The sequence below is a fragment of the Hemitrygon akajei genome, chromosome 3 (genome assembly GCF_048418815.1).
Source record: "Hemitrygon akajei chromosome 3, sHemAka1.3, whole genome shotgun sequence".
NCBI lineage: Eukaryota > Metazoa > Chordata > Chondrichthyes > Myliobatiformes > Dasyatidae > Hemitrygon > Hemitrygon akajei.
The window spans coordinates 76,113,868-76,138,217 of record NC_133126.1 but is presented as its reverse complement, the minus strand read 5'-3'; the positions used below and the strand labels follow the sequence as shown (position 1 = coordinate 76,138,217).

General features: G+C 41.2%; 1 protein-coding gene across 1 annotated transcript in view; it reads right to left on the bottom strand.

Annotated features, from left to right (window-relative positions):
* The window catches only part of atp6v1d (ATPase H+ transporting V1 subunit D), a 28,875-nt gene extending 4,674 nt beyond the window's left edge, over positions 1 to 24,201 (bottom strand). The window contains exons 1-5 of the mRNA XM_073040159.1: positions 23,747 to 24,201; positions 15,551 to 15,668; positions 15,211 to 15,290; positions 14,858 to 14,925; positions 11,137 to 11,181 (exon numbers count right to left, since the gene is read on the bottom strand). Coding sequence (XP_072896260.1) covers positions 11,137 to 11,181; positions 14,858 to 14,925; positions 15,211 to 15,290; positions 15,551 to 15,668; positions 23,747 to 23,787 — 352 coding nt within the window. The 5' untranslated portion in view covers positions 23,788 to 24,201. The remainder of the gene's footprint in view (positions 1 to 11,136; positions 11,182 to 14,857; positions 14,926 to 15,210; positions 15,291 to 15,550; positions 15,669 to 23,746) is intronic.
* Positions 24,202 to 24,350: the final 149 nt, after the last annotated feature.

Below are 24,350 nucleotides of genomic sequence, written 5' to 3'. Positions count from 1 at the left end.
ATTTGTTGTCCTCCAGTCATTCAGCACTTCACCCGAGGCCAAATATTTAAATATAGCAGGGCCCTGGCATTTTCTTCCCTTGCATCACAATAGCAGCCTTGGAGCTTTATTGACTTTTACTGGAATTTCACCCTCCACCCAACTCAAATTCTCCCACCACAACATCCTCATTTATGAAAACATGATCTGCCTTCTGGTTCCACAGACTGCTTGCCCCTATGATTCTTCATGGGTCATACTTTTCTCCCCCCTCTGGCTATCCCTTTGCCCTTAATACAAAATGCTTTGAGACTTAATCTTGTCTGCCAATGATATGTGTAACTTGTTTAGCCACACTAGCTCCCAAGAACCCTAGGGACACTCCTGACAGGCTCTCCTCCTTCATTTTCTATACCTAGCATAGTGTGTGTGTTTTTTTTAAATCAATCCTCAAACTCTTGATGTCCAGGGCTTCTTGGACTTCCTACCTCTGCCTTCCATTCTTGCAGGAATATATTGGTCCTAAATTCTATTTAATTTTCAAATGACTCCCACTGTCCTGTATGGACTTCACCTAGTGTTAAGGATTGTTAAGAATGAGTCACCTATAAGCAGGAGTTACAGATTAGCAGCCAGCAAAATAAATGAGGACCGATCTTTAAATTATTTTAAATCTAACCATTACAAGCAGCAATTCAGTTGATATTACAAGGTAGTTACATAAAGAAATAGCACTGATGACAGTAGGCTAATGAAGTTTCTTAAGAGATTTGGTTTGGAAATATTACCATGAGACATTCTCAAGTAAACTGACCAAACGTACAGACAACAGGACTACTTTAATCATTATTGGGACAGAGATCAAAGTGGCATCAGTCTGGCTTTTAGCACTTGGCACATCAAACACGGGAATAGGCAGGGATTGTTCGTGTACCTGATAACCACTCAGTACGGTGTGATATCTGCATGTAGATTTTTTTGTGTTCAGAAGGTTTTAGGCTACCCCCATGAATCATTTTTGAGACAAAAAACTTAGAAAATCTTGTCACTAAACATGTATTACTAATGTAAATAAATCTATGGAACCATTTGTGTACACCCAAAATATTTAAGTAAATTGTGCAATTGTAACAATATAAATTGTATTCAATCAGCCACTGTAACCTTTGTTCTTAAAGGATATATAAATTCAATGTACATTGAATTCAGGGGGTTCTGCTACAACTGCTTGCTTGTGGTGCTGATTAAAGATCTGATATTGTAGCTACAATTCTCATCTCCGTGCAGTTCATCCAAAGTCACAACAACCTACTTAAAGAAAGCTTTCTTCCAATTAAGTATTTTACTGTCCAGACAGATCTTATCCCACCTTGAGATTTGCACAGTGATGGTCACTAATTCCACGATCCAGCACAGACTCAATGGGCTGAAATGGCCTGCTTCTATGGCTTAAGAAAATAAGTAAATTCCAAAATGCTCTCCTATTGACATTAATACTTGCCCAGCTGCACGTTGTGAGATTAGGCACAGTACTGACTCTTCTCTACTAGAATTATCCACATGTTCTCTCAAACAGCTTTCATGGATGCTGCATTCAGAATTCTATCCCTTTCACATTAATCATCAATATTGGAGACAAAGTGCCTTCTAAAAGCCTATTATTGTTACACTTCTGATTTGCCCACACATCTGCACCCACTTCTTGCTTGACTGTTAGTATCTATTTCAGATAACCCCCAAAAAAATTATCACTTTTTATTCCCACCTCTATCCCCTTACTTGAAGGTTCTTCTAGAATCTCCTCCCACATTACTGCAGAAATGGTCTCGAATCAACAATGCCATCCCACCTTCTCTTATATCCTCACCTGTCACAGCTGAAGATGTTTAACCCTGGAGTGGTATGTTGCCTGTACTAGCTTTCTTTTGCCTGTTATAACAATAATGTCATATTCCATGTTCTAATCAACAGTCAGTTCATCTGCATTACAAGTCAGATTAAATCGATGCATCCTTCTCTTTATGCCCTATGATTTCCATATCGACTCTCCCTACTGCAACAACTTTGTTTCCTTTTTAATATTTGACTGTACTCTAATTCTACCCTATACTTTTGCCAATTTACTTTAAAACCTTCCTCCTTTGTCTTTAATTTAGGTGCTTTTTTGTTAAATTCTCTTCCTCTGTAGCATATTGTTATTGTATGCTTAACCTTGCTCTGTATTAATGCTCCTCATTGGAATTTGGGGTTTTTAATTTTGTAAAATGTTTTGAAAAACTAATAAAAAAATTAAAAAAAAACCTTCCTCCTCGGATTAGCAAACCTCCCAAGGATGTGTGATCCACTTGCAGGTACAATACAACTACTCTACACAGGGCCACAATCAGTCCTCCCTCCTATGCTGTCTCTAGCCACACATACATCTGACCTATCAAGGAATTCCTATACTCAGTAGAACATAGCACCAGAAATAATCTAGAGATTATTTCTAGAGACTAGGACATAACAGAAGTAGACCATCAGGCCCTTCAAACATGATCCACCATTTAATATAATCATGGCTGATCAATTCCTCTTCTACATCTCTCAACCATGCCCCTCCTGGATCGATCAAATACTTGCCCATTTTTACATTCAATATTTCTCATGATTCAGCTTCTACCATCACCAACCAGGACAAAGAATTCTAAAAGTTCACTACTCTCTGCAGGAAGGAATTTCTTTGTAGATAATTATTGTGAGAAACCCTTTATACTGTTATGTCCCCTTGTTCAAGACTCCCCCACTGGTGAAAACATTACATTTCCCTGTCAAGCTTCATTAGGACCTTACATTTTTAAATAAAATCACTCTTCATCTTCAGAACTTCACTGGTTAGTGTCTCTTAGTAGGACAACTGGTGAGCCTCCTTTGTACTACTTCCTATGGTACTATATTTTGTGTAGTGAAGTACAGAGGGATCTCATTGAAACTTTATGGATAGGGAGAGGATATTTCCAGTACTGGGGGATTTCAGGACAAGATAGGACAGTCTCAGAATAAGAAGGATGGCCCTTTAGCACAAAGAGGAGAAGGAATTTTTTTAGTACGGGGGAGTGAATCTGTGGAATTCATTGCCACAGATGGCTGTGGAGGCCAAGTCATTGGGTATATTGAAAGCAGAGGTTGATAGGTTCTTGATTAGTAAGGGTGTCAAAGGATATGGGTAGAAAGCTGGAGAATGCAATTGAGAGGGATAATAAATCAGGCAATACAGAATGGCAGAGTAGACTCTGGGCTGAAAGGCCTAATTCTCCATGTCTTATGTCTTAACCTTATTTTCAATTCAGCATCATCTTTTATCAACCATGGATTATGCATTTCTCATGAATTCCCATTTTTGACTGGGATAAACTTACAGAACATCACAGAGCAGCAGTTTGAATATTTGCATAGAACCAGGCCCTATCGTCCTGCTGGTATCCCAGTTGGCTGCATTCGACTCCTAACCCTCCAAGAGCTTCCCCTCCATGTATCTATCCAAATGCCTTTTAAATGTTGTACTGGTACCCACCATGACCACTTGCTCAGGCAGCTCACTCCAGGTACTCATTACCCTGTGTAAACAAGTTGCTCTCAGGTCTCTTTAATCTCTCCCCTCTTATCTTGCATATGTGTCCTCTAGTTTTGGAGTCCCCAACCTTGGGGAAAGGATCATGACTGCTCACCTCACCCATTTACCTCATGATTTTATAAACTTGAGTGAGGTCACTCCTCATTCTTCCACGCTCCAAGGAACAGAGATCCAGCAAAATCAGAGTCAGGTTTATTATCACTGGTATGTGTCATGAAATTTGTTAACTTAACAGTAGCAGTTGAATGCAATACATAATATAAAAAGACAAAATAAAATAAATATATACATGTATATTAAATAGATTTAAAATCATGCAAAAGCAGAATATATATTAAAAAGTGAGGTAGTATTCATGGGCTCAATGTCCATTTATCAATCATATGGCAGAGGGAAAGAAGCTGTTCCTGAATCTGTGTGTGCCTTCAGTCTTCTGTACCTCCTTCCTGATGGTAACAATAAGAGGGCATATGCCCTGGGTGATGGGGGTCCTTAATAGTGTACATCGCTTTTCAGGCACCACTCCTTGACGATGTCTTGGATACTATGGAGGCTAGTACCCACGATGGAGCTGACTAATTGTACAACTTTCTGTAGCTGCTTTCAGTCTTGTGCAGTAGCACCCCCCACCCCCATATCAGACAGTGATGCAGCCTATCAGAATGCTCTCCATGGCACATCTATAGGAGTTATTGAGTGTTTTAAGTGACAAACCAAATCTCTTCAAACTCCTCATGAAATATAGCCACTGTCATCTTCTTTATATCTGCAATGATATGTTGGGACCATGAGAGATCTTCAGAGATCTTGACACCCAGGCATGGTAACCTTTCTCTATAACTCACACCCTCTAGTCCAAGCAGCATCCTCTTAAATTGTTTCTGTAGCCGCTCCAGCTTGACAATGTCTTTCCTGTAACAGGGTGACCAAAACGCTACACAATATTCCACATGGTCTCACATATAACTGTATAACATCCTTACTCCTAAACTCAATGTCCTAATTAATGAAGACCAGCATGCTGAACACCTTCACCAACCTGTCTACTTACACAGCCACTGGCAGAAAACTGAGCATCTGCACTCCCAGGTCTCCCTGTTCCACAACACTCCGTGCCCTGCCATTCACAATAGAGGTCAGAACCTGGCCTGAATGTTCAAAATGCGTTACTTTAGGCTTGACCGAATTGTAAACCATTTGCCATTCCTCAGCCCATTTCCCCATCTCTTTGTAATTCACCCTAACTTACTAACTGTGCCACGTACATAAGTCCCAACACACTAGTCACAGGCCTCCAATCAGCGAGTTGATCTTCAACCATCACCTTCTGCCCCCCATCACTGAGCCAGTTCTGAATCCACCTCACAAGCTCCCCCTGAATCCCATGCAACCCAACCTTACAGATCAGCCTGCCATGCAGGACCTTTTCAAATACATATACTTCACTGCCCAACCTTTCACTATTTCCTTAGTGTTTCTTTGAAACACTCCAAAAGTTTCATCAGACATGACGTTGCACATACAAAACCACACTATTCCTGATCAGGCAGCGACTGTCCAAGTAATGGCAAATCTTACCCCTCAAAATCCCCTCCACAGCCCCACAACTGAAGTCAGGCTCTTTGGCTTGTAGTTCTCTGCTCTGTCCTTTATGCTCTTCTTAAACAATTGAACATTAGCCACTCTCCCAAAACTCACTAGTGGCTAACATGAAGCAAATATCTCTGCAAGGGTCTTTGTGATTTCTTCCCTGGCCTCCCACAAGGTCCTGGAGTGCACTCGGTCAGGCCCTGGGTATTAGTCCACCGTAATGCACTTCAAGGCTGCAAATACTTCCTTCCTCAAATGTACACATCTCAAGACTTCACTGTTTATTACCCTCATTTCTCTGGCATCTATGATATTCTACTTAGTAAACAGAGGAGAAAAAGACATTAAAAATCTCGGCCATCTCCTGTGACTCCACAGATAGGCACCCATAGTGGTCTTTAAGAGGACCTAATCTCTCCCCTAGTCACTCTATAAATGTTAATATAACTGAAAACCTCTGGTGATTATCTTTAGACCTACCTGTCAAATCCACCTTATACCATCTTCTTGCCCTCCTGTTTTCCCTCTTAAATGTTTTATATTCATTAAGGATTCATGGCTACCTAAAAGCTATGTATGCTCCCTTCTTATTCTACACCAGAATGAACCAATCTCTCTCACCAGCTGGGGCTCATGAACTTGCTAAAAGGAACATGCTGCCACTGCAATATTGTTATGACCCTTGCAAAAGCTTCCCACTTGCCAACTGTTCCTTTCCCTTCAACTAGTCACCCAGTTGACCTAGATTCTGCCTAATGTCTCTTTCCTGGGGTTTACGGACCTCGTGCTTACAATGGTATTGTTCTAGGGCATAAAAAAAGTTTGGGAACCCCTGCTCTAGACTTTAACCTGTGGACCTGCTCTATCTTTTTCCACAACTATTTTAAAACCAATAGAATTGTGGTCAGTGGACCCAAAGTACCACCCCTCCCCCAGAGCTCATCTACTGGTTTATCTACCAAGTCCAACTTCAATGCCTACCTCAGTTATAACTGTCCTTATTTAAATTGAAGAATCTGGTTAGAAGTCCATAGCCCATAAGAGACAGGAGCATAATCAGGCCATTCACCCCATCAAGTCTACTCCGCCATTCCATTGTAGTTGATTTATCATCCCTCTCAACCCCATTCTCTTGCCTCCTCCCTGTAACCTTTGACGTCCTAACTAATTAAGAACCCATCAGCCTCTACTTTAAATATACCCAATGACTTGGCCTCCACAGCCATCTGTGACAATGAATTCCACAGATTCACTACCCTCTGGCTAAAGTTGTTCCTTCTCATCTTTGTCCTAAATACAAGCTCCTCAATTCTGAGGCTGTGCCCTTTGGTCTAGACTCCCCACTATAAGAAACATCCTCTCTACATCCACTCTGTCTAGACCTTTCAATATTTGAAATATTTCAGTAAGATCCCCCCCATTCTTCTAAACACCATCTAGAACTGCCCCAGAGCCATCAAACACTCCTGATACATTAACCCTTTCATTCCCAGGATAATTCTCATAAACCACCTCTGGACCCTCTCCAATGCCAGCACATCCTCTGTTAGATAAGGGGCCCAAAACTGCTCGCAATGCTCTAAGTGCAGTCTGACCAATGTCTTCCAAAACCTCAGTATTACATCATTGCTTTTACATTCTAGTCCTCTCGAACTGAATGGTAGCATTGCATTTGTCTTCCTCACCACTGACTCAACTTGCAAGTTCATCTTGAGGAAATGAATCCTGCACAAGGGCTCTCAAGTCCCTTCTAATTTCTGAATTTTCAGAATCAGTTGCTTCATCCTACCTTTAGAAAATTTCTTCTTTGGGATGTATCTAACTTGCACTTTCCAAATTGCTCCCAGAAACTCCAGGCATTGCTGCTCTGCCATCATCCCTGCTAGTGTCCCCTTCCAATCAGCCTTGTCTAACTCCTTTTCCATGCCTCTGTAGTTGCCTTTACTCCACTGTATTACTGATACAACTGATTTTAGCTTCTCCCTCTCAAACTGCAGGGTAAATTCTATCATTTTATGATTACTGCCTCCCAAGGGGTTCTCTAGCTCCATAATCATATCTTTTTTTTTTTTTCTTTTTTTCTTTTTTTTTTAAATTTTATTTAATTGAATTTTTAAATGATTACAAGTGTAGGAAAAAAAAGTATGTGACCCTTCCCCCCTCCTCTTAATCCCTCCCCCCTAACTTCCCTATATGAAAAAAATTAAGAAAGAAAGAAAGAAAAGAAAGAAAGAAAGAGTGCCTGGTTGTTGGAAGGTCTCCACATGCTCCATGGAGTTCTTAATAACTTTAGTATATGTATTTATTTCTTTCCCCAAGTAACCATTAATTTTCTCTTCAGAGCACCTATATATTTAATCCTGTCTTTTGTAAATAAGGGCCCCAGATTTTCAAAAATGTTTCATATTTATCTCTTAAGTTATAAGTAATTTTTTCTAATGGAATACAGCCATAGATTTCTTTTTTCCAACAATCTATACTCAAATATGTATCTGATTTCCAAGTAATTGCAATAGCCTTTTTGGCTACAGCCAGCGCAATTTTTATAAATTCTTTCTGATATTTATTAAGTTTGAGTTTCGGTTTTGTCCCTTCAATATCACCTAGTAAAAGTAATATTGGATTATGAGGAAGTTTTATTCCCGTAATTTGTTCCAATAAAAGTCTTAAATTTGTCCAAAAAGGTTGAATTTTAGAACAAGACCATGTAGAATGTAAAAATGTACCAGTTTCTTGTTTACATCGGAAACACTGATCAGATAAACTTGGATTTAATTTATTTATTTTTTGTGGTGTAATATATAATTGATGTAAAAAGTTATATTGCACTAATCTTAACCGAACATTTATTGTATTTATCATACTGTCAAGACACAGTCTTGACCAATTTGTTTCTTCAATTTTAATATTCAAATCACTTTCCCATTTTTGTCTTGACTTATGGACTCCTTGTTTAGTTGCCTGGTTTTGAATCAAATTATACATACAAGATATAAATTTTTTAATATTTCCTTTTTGAATTAAAATTTCTATTTCTTTAGATTTCGGCAATAACATTGTTTGACCTAGTTTTTCTCTTATATAAGCCCTTAATTGAAAGTAACAAAATAAAGTGTTATTTGATATTTTATATTTATTCTTTAATTGTTCAAATGACATTAATATACCTCCTTCAAAACAATCTCCTATATATTTAATCCCTTGTTGAAACCAATTATATAAAAGTTGATTGTCCATTGTAAAAGGAATAAGTCTATTTTGAATTAAAGATCTCTTTGCTAATAAAGATTTTCTTGTCTCATCATCAACATTTATCTTATTCCATAAGTCAATCAAATGTTTTAATATAGGAGACATAATCATATCTTCATTACATAACATCCAATCCAGAGGTGCCTTCCCCCTAGCTTAACCACAAGCTGCTCTAAAAACCCATCTTGTATCCATTCTACAAATTTCTTGTCTTGGGACCTAGCACCAGCCTGATTTTCCCCAATCCACCTGCATATTGAAATCACCCATGACTGTTGTACTATTGTCCTTTTGACATACCATTTCTATCTCCCATTGTTATTTGTAGCCCTCATCCTAGCTACTGTTCCGAGGCTGGCATGTAACTACCATCAGGGTCTTTTTACCCTTGCAGTTTCTTAACTCTAGCCACAAGGATTCTACATCTTCCAATCCCATGTCGCCTCTGAAGATTTGATTTTTATTTCTTTTTTTTAAAAAAAAAACACCAGTCGCCACACCCCTCTGCCTATGAACTATTGCATTTAGAATTCTTTCATTTGTGTTTACCACCCCCAAGGGGATCCGTAGGTGATCTTAAGAGTTATTAATCCTTCCTCATTACACATGACCAAATCTAGAAAGCCTGTTCCAGGTATGCTCTGTAACATCCTACTCTAAAAAGCAACCACCGAAGCATTCCACAATTACTCGCCTATGTCTTCTTCTTCTTCGGCTGTCCATCGATTTCGATGTTGACTATGCTACTCCAACACGCTTTGCACAGTAATTAGATAGACGGTGTCGTGCCTCCACCATACAGTCTCTTTGGGCTTCCAAATCTGATGCTAAGTGGTACACAGGAGTGTAACAGACTTAGCGGATAAGGAAGCTGCCCCACAGTGACAACTAACTAGTCTAGTGATGCCATCCGTTGACCAGCACTCTGGTTCCTTCGCATGCCACCAAGGTGGCTGTACCATTGGCCCTTTTGGATTCATCTGCCACAGACCCCATCAGATGCCCTGCTGCTGGCGTCCTCGTTGGGTGCAGCCTTTGCCTGAAGAGGCATAACCTACAAAGTAGCAAAGGCATGCTTACCTCCTTGACTTAGGTAGCCACGATCCTACTACCAGATCTAGTCTAGTAGTATACTGATGGAACATCACCTTCATGGCCAGGTTAGACCTGCCAGAGAATGAATCTCCGCCGTACTTCACTGGTGTTTGGCCAATGTCACTCCTACGCCACAGTGAGGCGACAAGGTAGGATTTTGTAGGACACCCTACCAGTTTGGTTTTCTCAATGTGTAGACTAAAATGTCCCAGATTAATTGGAGTTTTCTTCAAACGCACCCCTGATATTTCCCCATTAATACTTTGACCTACTGAAGGGTCATAACTTGGGGGTCTATAGACTACTCCAACCCGGTTCTCCCTTGCCCTGTTACTGATTTCAATCCAAATTGATTCCACTTCACTATTAACTCCTTTTATATTGCAATTCAGTACTGTTCTGTTACTTTCCCTGATTAACTAAACCAGTTTCGAAATTTTGTTTAACACAATTCAATATTTTCTTTATGCATTGTTCCTTACATATTCTGCCCTGGCTATCATGCTAGTTTCTTTCCCCTCTCCCCCCAAATGATTTCTGTCCTGTGGGTGACACCATTAGTAGATCTATAGGAGATGCTGCCTCAAAGATCCCCACCATCCAGAAACGCCATCATTTTGTGGCTACCAACAGACAAGATGTACAGACGCCTGAAGTTCCACACCACCAGTCTCAGGGATGGCAACTTTCCTTCACCGAGTTATTGACCCAGACAACGAAGTCCCAATCACTGCAGTTTAGCAACACGATGAGCACTTTGGTCATTTTGCACTAAAATGGACTTCAACTGATTCTAAATGTGTACTTTCTTGTAAAAATTTGTATACTTTATGCTTAGCTTTTCTTATGAATGCAGCTTATAAGTTTCTCATGGTACTTGTGCATGTGACTAAAGTTGACTTTGATTTGGAACCAATACCACCCCCCCCCCCCCCCCCCATTAGTTGGAAACAATCTATAATCCCAATTACCTGATTCACCAGCACATTGGTACCAACATGGTTCAGGGAGGGTCCACCTCAACAGAAAAACTCTTTCCTGGCATCAGTGTCCCATGGATCAGAAGCCTAGTCACCCTTTACCAATGTACACATGGCTCAGCAAATAATGTGGAGCAGCCTTGTACTTCTGCTTTTCAATTCTGCCTCGAGCTCCTAAAACATTCAGCAGAAAATCCTTCCTCTTCCTAGTTATGTTGTTACTGCCCACATGAACTACAGCAGTTAGATCCACCACCTCCCATCCCAAGCTCTTCTCCGTGCAGAAGAGATGTCCTTAACAAGGCAGGCAACACAGCCTTTGAGAATTATCTTTGCTGCAGATACCAGAGTCCATTTCCCAACCACGCTGGCCCTTATGAGTCTACATTCAACTGGCTCCCTGTTCCATGGTGTTGTAGACAGTTTACACATCCTCTCTTCATCCATACAATTTATGTCCCAAGTTACCCGTTTGTCTCTCCACCTTTAAGGTAATACTTTCAGAAAACTGATTTATCTTTCAGAAATCTTGAAGACTACTTGAGTGACCATGTTTTTTTTACAAGGAATCATTCAATATTATGAAGTACATTTCCATTTTTGTCAAAAATAAAACATTTTACTTACTGTCTCCTCCTTCCTGATAATGTTCAAATACTGGCAGTACAACACCTATTAAGAAAATACATTCAGTTACTGTTTCCACATTTAAGAAATTTTATATTCCTTGATCGTGACATAACATTTTTATAAAGCATACAATTTACTCATTGCTCTTTTTCTTATTTTCATATTTAAAATGTTCATATTTATTTACCTGCCTGCATTTTAGAAGTCAAAGCAGGCTTCAACAAATGCCACCTTCTTTCAATAGCTGGGACATGTAGGAAAAGGCTGCAATATTTATCTTTTATTTTGTTTATCCATTCAAGCTACCACATATCATACTTAACTTAAAAATATTAGGCCTAATCACAAATCTATTTATCCAGCATTAAAACTAGTCAAACACACTTACCTTATTGAAAATCACCAAACTGGGCATTCTGGTTACATTATATCCATAGCACAAAGCAACTGTATGATTTAATTGGTCTCTGGTGGTCTACCTTTGCCATCAGCTATCTGCACTTCCTTCAATTACACAAAATTCCCAACAGAATTTATTAATGTCACCTAGTTTTAATCTAAAGCAGTGAAAACATTTTCTACATTTAGCCCATGTCCCTCTAAACCTTTCCTATCCCTACTTTAGGCCCTTAAGATTTGTACATCTCCATAACATCAGCCCTCATTCTCCGACCCTCCCAAAAAAAAAAGTCCCTACCTATCTCCATTACTCAGCCCTCAGGTCCCAGCTACATCCACACAAATCTCCTCTGCATTTTTTCCAGCTTAATAGCACATTTCCTATAGCAGAACAACCAAAACTAACAATGTTCCAAAGCAACTTCACCAACTTCTTCACAACTACAAAATAACATCCCAGCTTCTATACTCAGAGTCCTTACTGATGAAAACCAGTGTACTAAAACCTTATTTACCAATCTGAAGCATCCATTTTACTATATACCTGGGTCCCTCTGCTTAACAACTCCCTAACATTCTCTATGAACATTCTACCTTCATTTGTCAACACCACACCCTTATCTGAATTAAATGCCACTTAACATTTCTCAGCCCACTTACTCAGGTGATCAAGATCCCTCTAAATTAATGGTCACCAATCTTTTTAAGCCCAAGATCCCTGCCTTGGCCTTAGTGGAAAGGCAAGATTGATTACTAAATCAGTTAGTCACACACATGCGCACCGGGCAGAAAAGACCAGAAGTAAAACCCCGCAACCCAGAAGTAGAAATAATGTGTGTACACTGTGTAGTTTCACTTAACAGAATCGGGAAGATTAAGCCAAGCAACACACACACAATGCTGGTGGGACGCAGCAGGCCAGGCGGCATCTATAGGGAGAAGTACAGTTGACGTTTCAGGCCGAGACCCTTCGTCAGGACGAAACGTCGACTGCACTTCTCCCTATAGATGCTGCCTGGCCTGCTGTGTTCCACCAGCATTGTGTGTTGCTTGAATTTCCAGCATCTGCAGATTTCCTCATGTTTGCAAGATTAAGCCAAAACCGATTTGTAGAAAAAAAATCAGCACGTACATGCATGCGCACACATGTGCCTGCACAGGGCTTGGTGGTCATGGTAGTCTTTCTCAGGGTAAACACAAGTGTCCCATATTTGACTGCAATTTTTGTCCCTTATTTGGGAGTGAGAAATTTGACTCTTAACTACAGACAGCCAGTTTGCGACAGTATGTGGGGCAGCTCCTGTACTTAGATTTATTTTTTCATCTGTTGCAGCACAGTGCCCTCACAAACCTCCTGACAGACTGAATATTTGAATGGACAGTTTCCTTTGTTAGACTGAATGTTGTATCTGCCACGTTTTCCAGGTGTTTTGTATTGGTAAACTGTTACTGAGACACTAGTACAAGTTTCAGAGGTACGCAAGATAATGAAACCACTGTTTTCTGTTTCCCTGGTTATTTACATTTGGGGAATGTTGGAATTTAAAGGAGGAGAAGTGTTCTAACGTGAGCATTATAAAGATAAGTTAATACAAATTAGGATAATGATAATATCGCAATACCCCCTGCTACAGAAGCTGTTTGTAAAGAGAGGTTGCTTCTGGGTTGTGGGGTTTTACTTCCGGTCTTTTCTACTGTGGTGCATGGCAGGGGAGCTGCACACATGCACTGGGCAGAAAGAGCGGAACTAAAACCCCGCAACCCGGAAACAATCTCTCAACAGTATTTGTGTATTTTTTCTTCTTTTTTTTGAGATCTACTGGGTAAGTCTCAAAGATCAACCAGTCGATCGCGATCAACGGGTTGGCAACCACTACTCTAAATGATGTAAACTGTTTTACTGGCAACGACTCCACTTCATTTAGTGCCATCTGCAGATTTACTAAGTGTGCCTTGTACATTCTCATCCAAACCTTTGGTGTAGATTACCTATAATAATGGGCCTAGCACCAACCCTTGGGAAACACCTCTAATTATGTACCTTCTGTCAGAAAAACAACCTTCCTCAATCACCCTCTGCTTCCTACCATCGCCAATTGTATATCCGATTAGTTACCTCTTTCTGAATTCCATGTGATCTAACTTTCCATTGCTCAAGTCCAAAGAGACCATGTCTACTGCCCTGCCCTCAACAATCTTCTTGCAACTTTCTTCGCACAAAGCTGTGCTAACTAGCGTGTTCCTAATCAATACCCAGCTTTCAAAATGCATGCAACTGTTATCCCTCAGAATCCCTTCTAGCAACTTGCCTACCACAGGTGTTAGCCTTACTGTCTATTGCTCCCTTTAAAGCCTTTCTTAAATAAAGGCACAACATTGGCCACCTTCAAGTCTTCCGGCATTTCTCCTACTTCAAACAAATAACTCAGCCAGGTGTCCTGTCATTTTCTCTAACTACCCCGTATTCTTGAATATACCTGATTAGGCCCTGGAAATTTATCTACCTTTCCATGTTTTCAGACATCCAGTACCTCATCCACTGAAATAAAGACCATCTCCAAATTGTTGCCATAAAATGTCTCAAGGACCAAGGTCCTCAAACTTGTCCCCCACTTACCAGAAGACTCTGTGCCTGTAAACAAGGTACTCTGATCAACTTTTGCAAGTTTCTGTCAAATATAGTTGAACAATTTCCTTTCCTCAATTTAGATCTGGTCTACAAGTTAAAGTTTATCTCTTTCCATGACCAATAAAAAACTAACAGAACTGCAATCACTGCCCCCACCCCACTGACACCTGTCTTCCTTCATTTTGCAAGAGCAAGTCAAGCTTTGCCCTTCCCTAACAGGACATTTTATACATTGCCTAAGGAAACCTTCCTGTACACACATCACAAATTCCACCCCAACTAAGTGTTTAGCTCTATGGCAATCCCAATCTGTTAGGAAAGTTAAAATTCCCTACAACAACAACTCTATTTTTCTTGAACTTTTCTGCAATCTCATTGCATATGTGTTTCTCTGACTCTTATCGACTATAAACAGGTTTATAATACAATCCCAAAAGAATGATCATCGCTTTATTTCTCAATTCCAGCCATAAAGCCTCCCTGGACAATCCCTCTTTAATTTCATGATGAACTACTCCCATAACCTCCTCCTTAATCAGAAATGCAACTCCCCTTCTTCCTTCTTCTATTCCTATCACACCTACTAATTTTCATAAAATTACAGTGACCTGGGTGTAAATCTAATATTGGAAGTATAAAATGCCACATTTGTCAAGACAACCATAATAAAATAGTGTCAAGAAAACATACCTGCTACATTATCCCTTTTGGCCCTGACCTTGACTTGTGCCTTGTTCACATTCTGGATCACAGTAGTACTGAATACAGAAGAACCAAGAAATTAATTATAAAATTAGTCTCATTACATCAGACACGCAAAAAAAGTTTTGCAAGGATACTAAAATTTGAATCACAGTTGTTCGTCATCACTGTTAAATCTAGACATTGAGGCTTTAATTCAATAAACACTTCCTTCTACAGTTAACCAATACGAATAACTCATCAATTCATGGTTAGCAATCAACATTAATGGCAAAAATTAGACACAAAAACATTTGCACAATGAGGATTAAACCAGTCATCTTTTTCTATTATGGTCTCACCTGAAATCTCCAGCAGTAAATTTTGCTTCAGCTAAAGAAAAAGCTGCCTCCCTCATTACCTCACCCATTAAGGTCTTGGTCTGGAAGAAGAAAAACCACAATTAATATGGCACTGCCATCTCAGACTTCATAGCTGTTTCTTAAATTTACTGTTGCTATTTTGTTTTTAAACGTAGAAAGTGTTTTCAGATTATACAGTGTGTTGCTTATTTATACATGAAAATGAGCTGTTTGAAACTAATCCAGCCACTTAGATCAAAATTTATATTATGCTAATGTCACTAAAATAGCAATAATTATGCAGTTATTCAAGCTTGTAATGGTAATTTTTCAATTTCACCTCTATGATCTTTTTCAGGATTTGTCTGAAACGGAGTGTAAGTGCATCAGATTTTTTCTTCAGTAAGTTACGACCAGTTTGCGCACCTTTCAACCGGGCTTTCATTATGGTTTGTGCCCTGTAGCAACAGGAAAAGGAGACAATGCACAAGTGCAATATTCCTATTACCATTTCATTAGAATCCATTGCAAAACTCAGACTAAAACTTCATAACTTTTTTTTTAAATACCACAAAAATCGCATTTCCCATTTTCAACCACAGCATAGATGGCAAGAGCTAAAATCACATTTAATTTAAAATGGTGTTTTTCAGCCGAGCAAGGCAATGGCTGCTGGAATGAAATCCTGCTAAACATTTTGGGAATTCTAATTAAGGTATTGCATGAATGGTGGGCAGTACTGATAAACAAAGGGACTTTATTCTCTAAACATCTCTAAAATTTACAGCATGGGTAGATAGGGTGGTGATAAAGGCATATGGGACACTTGCTTTCATTAACTAAGGCACCAAGTATACAAGCAAAGAGACCGTGGAGCAATATTAGTTGTGCATAGCTGGAATACTGTGTGCAGTTCCAGGAGCCACGTTATAGGAGGCGAGATTGCACTGGAGAGGGTGCAAAGGAAAATTGCCATATTGCTTGGGACGGAATATTTCAGTTAGTTTATTTTCCCTCTGACAGAGGTGGCGGAGGGAGTACATGAAAAATATATAAAGTTTGAGAAGCGCAAGTTACCGGTAGATGATAAGAAAGCTTTCCACAAAGCTGAGACACAAAAGACTAGATAGTATAGGACTCCAAGGAGCAGGCATAATAAGGCACAAAAAACTCTCCTGCTACTATTCACAGAGAATGGCCAGAGATTTATTTAATCATTAAGCTGTATACACAGAGGAACTGAGAAGTCAGTTATTCTCTCTGTTAACAATCTGGAATTAACCATGTCATTAGTTGTAATGGCCACAAGGCTGTCAGATTGTTGTAAAAGTCTACCTAGTTCACTAATGATAAACACAAGCAATTCTGCAGAAATCTGGAAAACCAGAGCACACACACAAATTTTCACCCTGCCCTCAAATTCACCGAGACTATTTCTGACACCTCCCTTCCCTTTCTCGATCTCACTGTCTCTATCTTCGGAGACGGGTTATTCACCAAGGTCTATTACAAACCCACGGACTCTCAAACCCCAGACTATACCTCGTCCACCCTGCAGCTTGTAAAAACAACATCCACTTTTCTCAATTCCTCCATCTTCACCACATCTGCTCTCATTCTAGAACAAAGGAGATGTCCTCCTTTTTCAAAGAAAGGGGCTTCCCTTCCTCCACCATCAACACTGCCCTCAACTGCATCTCTTCTATTGCACGTACATCTGCTCTTACCCATCCTTCTGCCAGGGATCCTTCTTGTCCTCACCTACCACCCCACCAGCCTCCGCACCCAGCACATAATTCACCAGAACTTCCACCATCTCCAACGGCATCCCCCAACCAAGTACATCTTTCCCTCCCCCCCCCCACCCCACAACTTCCTGCTTTTTGCAGGGATGACTCCCTATGTGACTCCATTGACCAATCATCCCTCCCCACTGATCTCCCTCCAGACACTTATCCTTGCAATTGGAACAAGTGCTACCTGCTCCTACAGCTCTTCCCTCACTACCACTCAGGACCCTAAACAGTCCTTCCAGGTGAGGTGACACTTCACCCTCGAGTCTGTGGGGTCATAGACTGTGTTCAGTGCTCCTGATGTGGCCTCCTGTAGACTGGGAGACCGCTTCACCAAGCATCTACACTCCATCCATCAGAACAAGATCTTCCAGTGGCCACCCATTATATTCCCACTTCCCATTCCATTATGTCCATCCATAGCCTCCTCCACTGTCATAATGAGGCAACACTTAGGTTGGAGGAACAACACCTTATACTCCATTTGGGTAGCCTCTAGCCTGATGGCATGAACATCTTTTTCTCAAACCTCCAGTAATGCTCCTCAACCACTCCCTCCTTCTCTATCCCCATCCCCTTTTTCCCTCTCTCACCTTATCTCCTTTCCCATCAATCACCTCCCTCTGGTGCTCCTCCCCCATTTTGCTTTCTTCCATGGCCTTCTGTCTCTTTCACCAATCTACTTCCCAGCTCTTTACTTCATCCCTCCCCATCCAGGTTTCACCCATCACTTGGTGGTTCTCTCTCCCCTCCCCCTACCTTTTAAATCTTCTCCTCAGCCTTTTCTCTCCCATCCTGCCAAAGGGTTTTGGCCCAAAACATCGACTGTACTTTTTTTCCCCATAGATGCTGCGAGGCCTGCCGAGTTCCTCCTGCATTGTGTGTGTGTTGCTTGGATTTCAAGTATCTGCAAATTTTCTCATTTGCGATTCAGATACACACACAAAATGCTGGAGGAATTCAGCAGGTCGGGCAGCATCAATGGAGAGGAATAGAGTTAATACTTTGGGCTGAGAGGTGGGGGGGGGGGGGTAAGAGAATCTTCCTCCCCCTTCCTTTCCAGTCCTGATGAAGCATCTCAGCCCAAAACACAACTCTTTATTCCTCTCCATCGATGCTGCTGGACCTGCTGAATTCCTCCAGCATTTTGTGTTCGTTACTCTGGTTTGCAAATGTATTTCAGCAGAGGAAACCTGCCACCTCACTCCAAGTGCAACTTCAGACCTGCATGATTGACTCTTAAATGATTGCGTTAGGGAACTGGAGCTGCAGCTCGATGACCGGCGTCTGGTCAGGGAGAGCGAGGAGGTGACTGAGAGGAGCTATAGGCAGGTAGTCACTCTGGGGCCACAGGAGACAGATAGGTGAGTAACAGTCAGGAGAGGGAAGGGCGAGAAGCAGATGCTAGAGAATACCCCAGTGGCTGTCCCCCTTAACAATAAGTACTACCTGGGGGAAGCAGCAGTGGCCACATCTCTGGCACAGAGTCTGGCCCTGTGGCTCAGAAGGGTAGGGAAATGAAGAGGATGGCAGCAGTGATAGGGGACTCTGTAGTTAGGGAGTCAGACAGGTGATTCTGTGGACGCAGGGAAGAAACGCTGATGGTAATTTGCCTCCCAGGTGCCAGGGTCTGGGATGTTCTGATCACGTCCACAAAATCTTGAAGTGGGAAGGAGAACAGCCAGAGGTCGTGGTACATATTGGTACCAACGAGATAGGTAGGAAAAAGGAGGAGGTCCTGAAAACAGACTATAGGGAGTTAGGAAGGAAGTTGAGAAGCAGGACCTCAAAGGTAATCATCTTGGGATTACTGCCTGTGCCATGCGACAGTGAGCATAGGAATAGAATGAAGTGGAGGATAAACGCATGGCTGAGGGATTGGAGCGGGGGCAGGGATTCAGATTTCTAGATCATTGGGACCACTTCTGGAGCAGGTGTGACCTGTACAAAAGGACGAGTTGCACTTGAATCCCAAGGGGACCAATATCCTGGCAGGGGAGAGTTTAAACTAGAATTGCTGGGGGGTGTGAACCGAACTGAAGTGACGAAGGAAAGGGAGGTTGGCTTACAGACAGAGATAGCTTGGAGACAGTGTGAAAGGGAGGATAGGCAGGTGATAGAGAAGGGACGCACTCAGACCGATGGTTTTAATGCAAGGAGTATTGTGAATGAAGCAGATGAGCTTAGAGCGTGGATCAGCACTTGGAGCTATGATGTTGTGGCCATTACTGAGACTTGGATGGTGCAGGGGCAGGAATGGCTACTTCAAGTGCTAGGCTTTGGATGTTTCAGAAAGGATAGGGAGGGAGGCAAAAGAGGTGGGGGCCTGGCACTGTTGATCAGAGATAGTGTCACAGCTGCAGAAAAGGAGAAAATCATGAAGGTATTGTCTACTGAGTCTCTGTGTGTGGAAGTTAGGAATAGGAAGGGGTCAATAACTCTACTGGTTGTTTTTTATAGAGCACCCAATAATAACAGGGACATTGAGGATCAGAGAGGGAGACAGATTCTGGAAAGGAGTAATAATAACCAGGTTGTTGTGGTGGCAGAGTTTAATTTTCCAAATATTGATTGGCATCTCCCTAGAGTGAGGGGTTTAGATGGGGTAAAGTTTGTTAGGTGTGTTTAGGAAGGTTTCTTGACACAATATCTCGATAAACCTACAAGAGGAGAGGCTGTACTTGATCTGGTATTGGGAAATGAACCTGGTCAGGTGTCAGGTCTCTCAGTGGGAGAACATTTTAGAGATAGTGATCACAATTCTATCTCCTTTACCATTGCTTTAGAGAGGGATAGGAACAAACAAGTTGGTGAAACGTTTAATTGGAGCAAGGGGAAATATGAGACTATCAGGCAGGAACTTGGAAGCATAAATTGGAAACAGATGTTCTCAGGGAAATGTATGGAAGAAATGTGGCAAATATTCAGGGGATATTTGCATGGGGTTCTGCATAGGTACATTCCAATGAGACAGGGAAGTTATGGTAGGGTACAGGAACCGTGATGTACAAAGGCTGTTGTAAATCTAGTCAAGAAGAAAAGCTTATGAAAGATTTTAAAAAATAGATAATGATAGGAATCTAGAAGTTTATAAGGCTAGCAGGAAGGAGCTCAAGAATGAAATTAGGTTTAACAGGAGAGCCTTAAGGGGTCATGAGAAGGCTTTGGCAGACAAGATTAAGGAAAACCCCTAAGCATTCTACAAATATGTAAAGAGCAAGAGGATAAGACACGAGAAAACAGGACCAATCAAGTGTGACAGTGGAAAAGTGTGTATGGAACCGGAGGAGATAGAAGAGGTAATTAATGAATACTTTGCTTCAGTATTCACTACGGAAAAGGATCTTGGTGATTGTAGGGATGACTTGCAATGGACTGAAAAGCTTGAGCATGTAGATATTAAGGAAGAGGATGTGCTGGAGCTTTTGGAAAGCATCAAGTTGGATAAGACGCCGGGACCAGACGGGATGTACCCCAGGCTACCGTGGGAAGCAAGGAAGGAGATTGCTGAGCCTCTGGCAATGATCTTTGCATCATCAATGAGGATGGGAGAGGTTCCGGAGGATTGGAGGGTTGCGGATGTTGTTCCCTTATTCAAGAAGGGAAGTAGGGACTGCCCAGGAAATTATAGACCAGTGAATCTTACTTCAGTGCCTGGCAAGTTGATGGAGAAGATCCTGAGAGGCAGGATTTATGAACATTTGGAGAGGCATAATATGATTAGGAATAGTCAGCATGGCTTTGTCAAAGACAGGTTGTGCCTTACGAGTCTGATTGAATTTTTTGAGGATATGACTAAATACATTGATGAAGGAGAGCCGTAGATGTAGTGTATATGGATCTTAGCAAGGCACTTGATAAGGTACCCCACGCAAGGCTTATTGAGAAAGCAAGGAGGCATGGGATCCATGGGGACCTTGCTTTGTGGATCCAGAACTGGCTTGCCCACAGAAGGCAAAGAGTGGTTGTAGATGGGTCATATTTTGCATGGAGGTCAATGACCAGTGGTGTGCCTCAGGGATCTGTTCTGGGACTCTTACTCTTCATAATTTTTATAAATGACCTGGATGAAGAAGTGGAAGGATGGGTTAGTAAATTTGCTGATGAAACAAAGGTTGGGGGTGCTGTGGACAGTGTGAAGGGCTGTCAGAGGTTACAGCGGGACACTGATAGGATGCAAAACTGGACTGAGAAGTGGCAGATGGTGTTCAACCCAGATAAGTGTGAGGTGGTTCATTTTGGTAGGTCAAATATGATGGAAGAATATAGCATTAATGGTAAGACTCTTGGCAGTGTGGAAGATCAGAGGGATCTTGGGGTCTGAGTCCATAGGACACTCAAAGCTGCTGCGCAGGTTGACTGTGTGGTTAAGAAGGCATTTGGTACATTGGCCTTCATCAACTGTGGAACTGAGTTCAAGAGCCGAGAGGTAATATTACAGCTATAGGACCCTGGTCAGACCCCACTTGGAGTACTGTGCTCAGTTCTGGTCGCCTCACTACAGGAAGGATGTGGAAGCCATAGAAAGGGTGCAGAGGAGATTTACCAGGATGTTGCTTGGATTGGGGAACATGCCTTATGAGAATAGGTTGAGTGAACTCGGCCTTTTCTCCTTGGAGTGACGGAGGATGAGAGGTGACCTGATAGGGGTGTACAAGATGATGAGAGGCATTGATCTTGTGGATAGTCAGAGGCTTTTTCCCCAGGGCCGAAGTGGCTAGCATGAGAGTGCATAGTTTTAAGGTGCTTGGAAGTAGGTATAGAGGAGATGTCAGGGTTAGGTTTTTGTTTGTTGTTTTTTTTAAAAACGCAGAGAGTACTGAGTGCGCGGAATGGGCTGCCGGTGGCAATGGTGGAGGCAGAAACAATAGGGTCTTTTAAGAGACTCCTGGATCAGTACATGGAGCTTAGAAAAATAGAGGACTATGGGTAAGCCTAGGTAATTTTTAAGGTAAGGACATGTTCCATACAGCTTTGTGGGCCAAAGGACCTGTATTGTGCTGTAGGTTTTCTATGTTGCTATCTCTGAAATGGCTTGGCAAGCTACGGTATTTATTTCAAAAGTCACTATGGAAGCATAAAAACCACTAGCTTTTCCAGTAATGCCCAGATCCTGAAAAATAAATCAGGCTACCTTTCAAAGGCTATCAAAATAAGTTCAGAACAAAGGTGGTCCATATAAACACGATAAAAATACAATTTTAAGTTAAATTAACAAGAATAAATATGCCAGCTGATAATAAATATGCAATAAATTAAATGTCCAGAGACTGAGATTATTCAGCTATGAAGATTGATTTGGTTTGCCAATACAATCAGGTACTATAACTCCCTCCAACCAGTTTCTAATCTGCACACTGTTTATATGAAAATATTTACTTCAAAAATATGTCTTTCATTTTAAAAAAGGTCATAGACAACACCAGAGTCACCAGGTTTTAAACATAATATTTTACACATTACCAAGGAACTTGCCAATTATTTACTTTGGAAATTATATATGTTGTGAGTCATTGTATATTTGGCAAGGATAATAAGTAACAGCCTGTTCTAGCAATTAATTAATACATCTTGGGGAGAATAAGAAACTGCAGATGGATTCACAGCGATCCTACAGACACTGTGGGAATTACTATGTCACTCTTCTAAGCTTTTCTTTCACAATTCCCATTGTACATAGCTGGTTTTTCATTTGTTCATAGGAAAGGACAATACTAAGTCACATTAGCATGCCTTACTTATTTTGAAAAGACAGTATTATAGCCAGATTTCTGAATCATTGTTGTCAAGTGCAGACACTTGAAGACTGATCACAACATTTTGATCCAATGTAGAGATAGTAAGTGTTCATTTTGTTATGTACAACTCAACTAATATCTAATACTATCCCTGTATTTCCCTGCATTATGGAAGGAGGGGATTCTACTCATTAAATCTATGCTGCTCACGGAACAATTCCATCCCCATCCCACCCCAATTCCCATCAACGCCTTCAGATTTTAGCGGGAAATTAAGTTATGAACCTGCCCATCTCTGGGGGCAAGAATTCACACCATGCATTCTCAGGGAGAACTCACATGGACAGTAATAACACCTTTACTAGAGAGTTGGTGAAGCAATTGAACAGAAAAAGGCGTGCGGTGCATTGATGACAAGATTATCTCATTTAGGTGCCATACACTTATCTGCATTGTTCTCACTTTTAGCTCCCAATTGTTGAAAATTTTGAAACTAATCCAAACATACGATTATTTTTTGTTCTGTGTAAATAGTCAAAGCATTGCATTATGCAGAAATAACAATTACTTGTTTAAAATGTAATTAGTTGTGTTTACAAAAACAATTTCAATTTAGCTAGATGTCCTCTCCTCTAAAAAAACATTATGATAACCCAAAGGCAAAATCAAATTCCAACATTACAAGCTATTAAGTGGTTTAATTTGGGTACCTGTACAGCAATTGATTCTAAGAACCTCCTACGATTAATCGCCCCTAAAACTGTCATTGCTTGTAATCACCGATAGCTCCTTTATTTGGAAATGGGTAAATCGATCAGCGAGAAACAGGCCTTTTACGTTGTGGCCTCTCAGAACAAGCCAAGGCCGTAATAGAAAACTAAGATACTGATGTCAATTTTATACAGATCAGTACAAATTTTAGAAACTCGTTGATTCCAGATTTGGACAGCAAAAATAATCAAAATGAACGATAACAGGGAGCTACATCTTTAAAAAAAAACTCACATTCGCGATGGAAAGACTTCAATCCTTTCCTTCCCCGACATTTTTGCTCTCTGACAGCAACCTAGCTACAAGCGATCGAAAGGAAATCGGCCGCTGCTGAAGAAATACCAATGACCTTCAGCAAGCCACGACAGGCTCGGCCGGGCGAGCAGCGACTTGCTGTTTTGAGCCAAATTTCAGCTCTACTGGCATCCGCACCTCGGCGGTCAGCTGATCCCAAATCACGTGACAGGCGGAAGCGACTGATCCCACCAACAAGGCCACCCGACGCTTTCGATCGAAGGATTTTAAATACGTAAACAGCGTCCATAGGCTGTTAGATGATTAGTTCTGACACTCAGGGCTCTTATAGCGCTCGCTGTGTGTTGATGCCGATTGCGGGTCGCCCTCCATTACCAAGATGGCGGCTGCCATTTGCAATTCAGCCAAGCAGCTGATCGCCAGCAACCTGGCAACGATGAACCGGGACACAGATTGTGGAAATAAAGGACGGAGAGTGAGGAGGGTAATTCCACATCGAGCGATTATGGTAAAAATTGGAAGCACTGCCGTGTTTCGACCCTTCGATCCGCAGAACCGGATCTGACCTGTGGGGTTTCCGGTG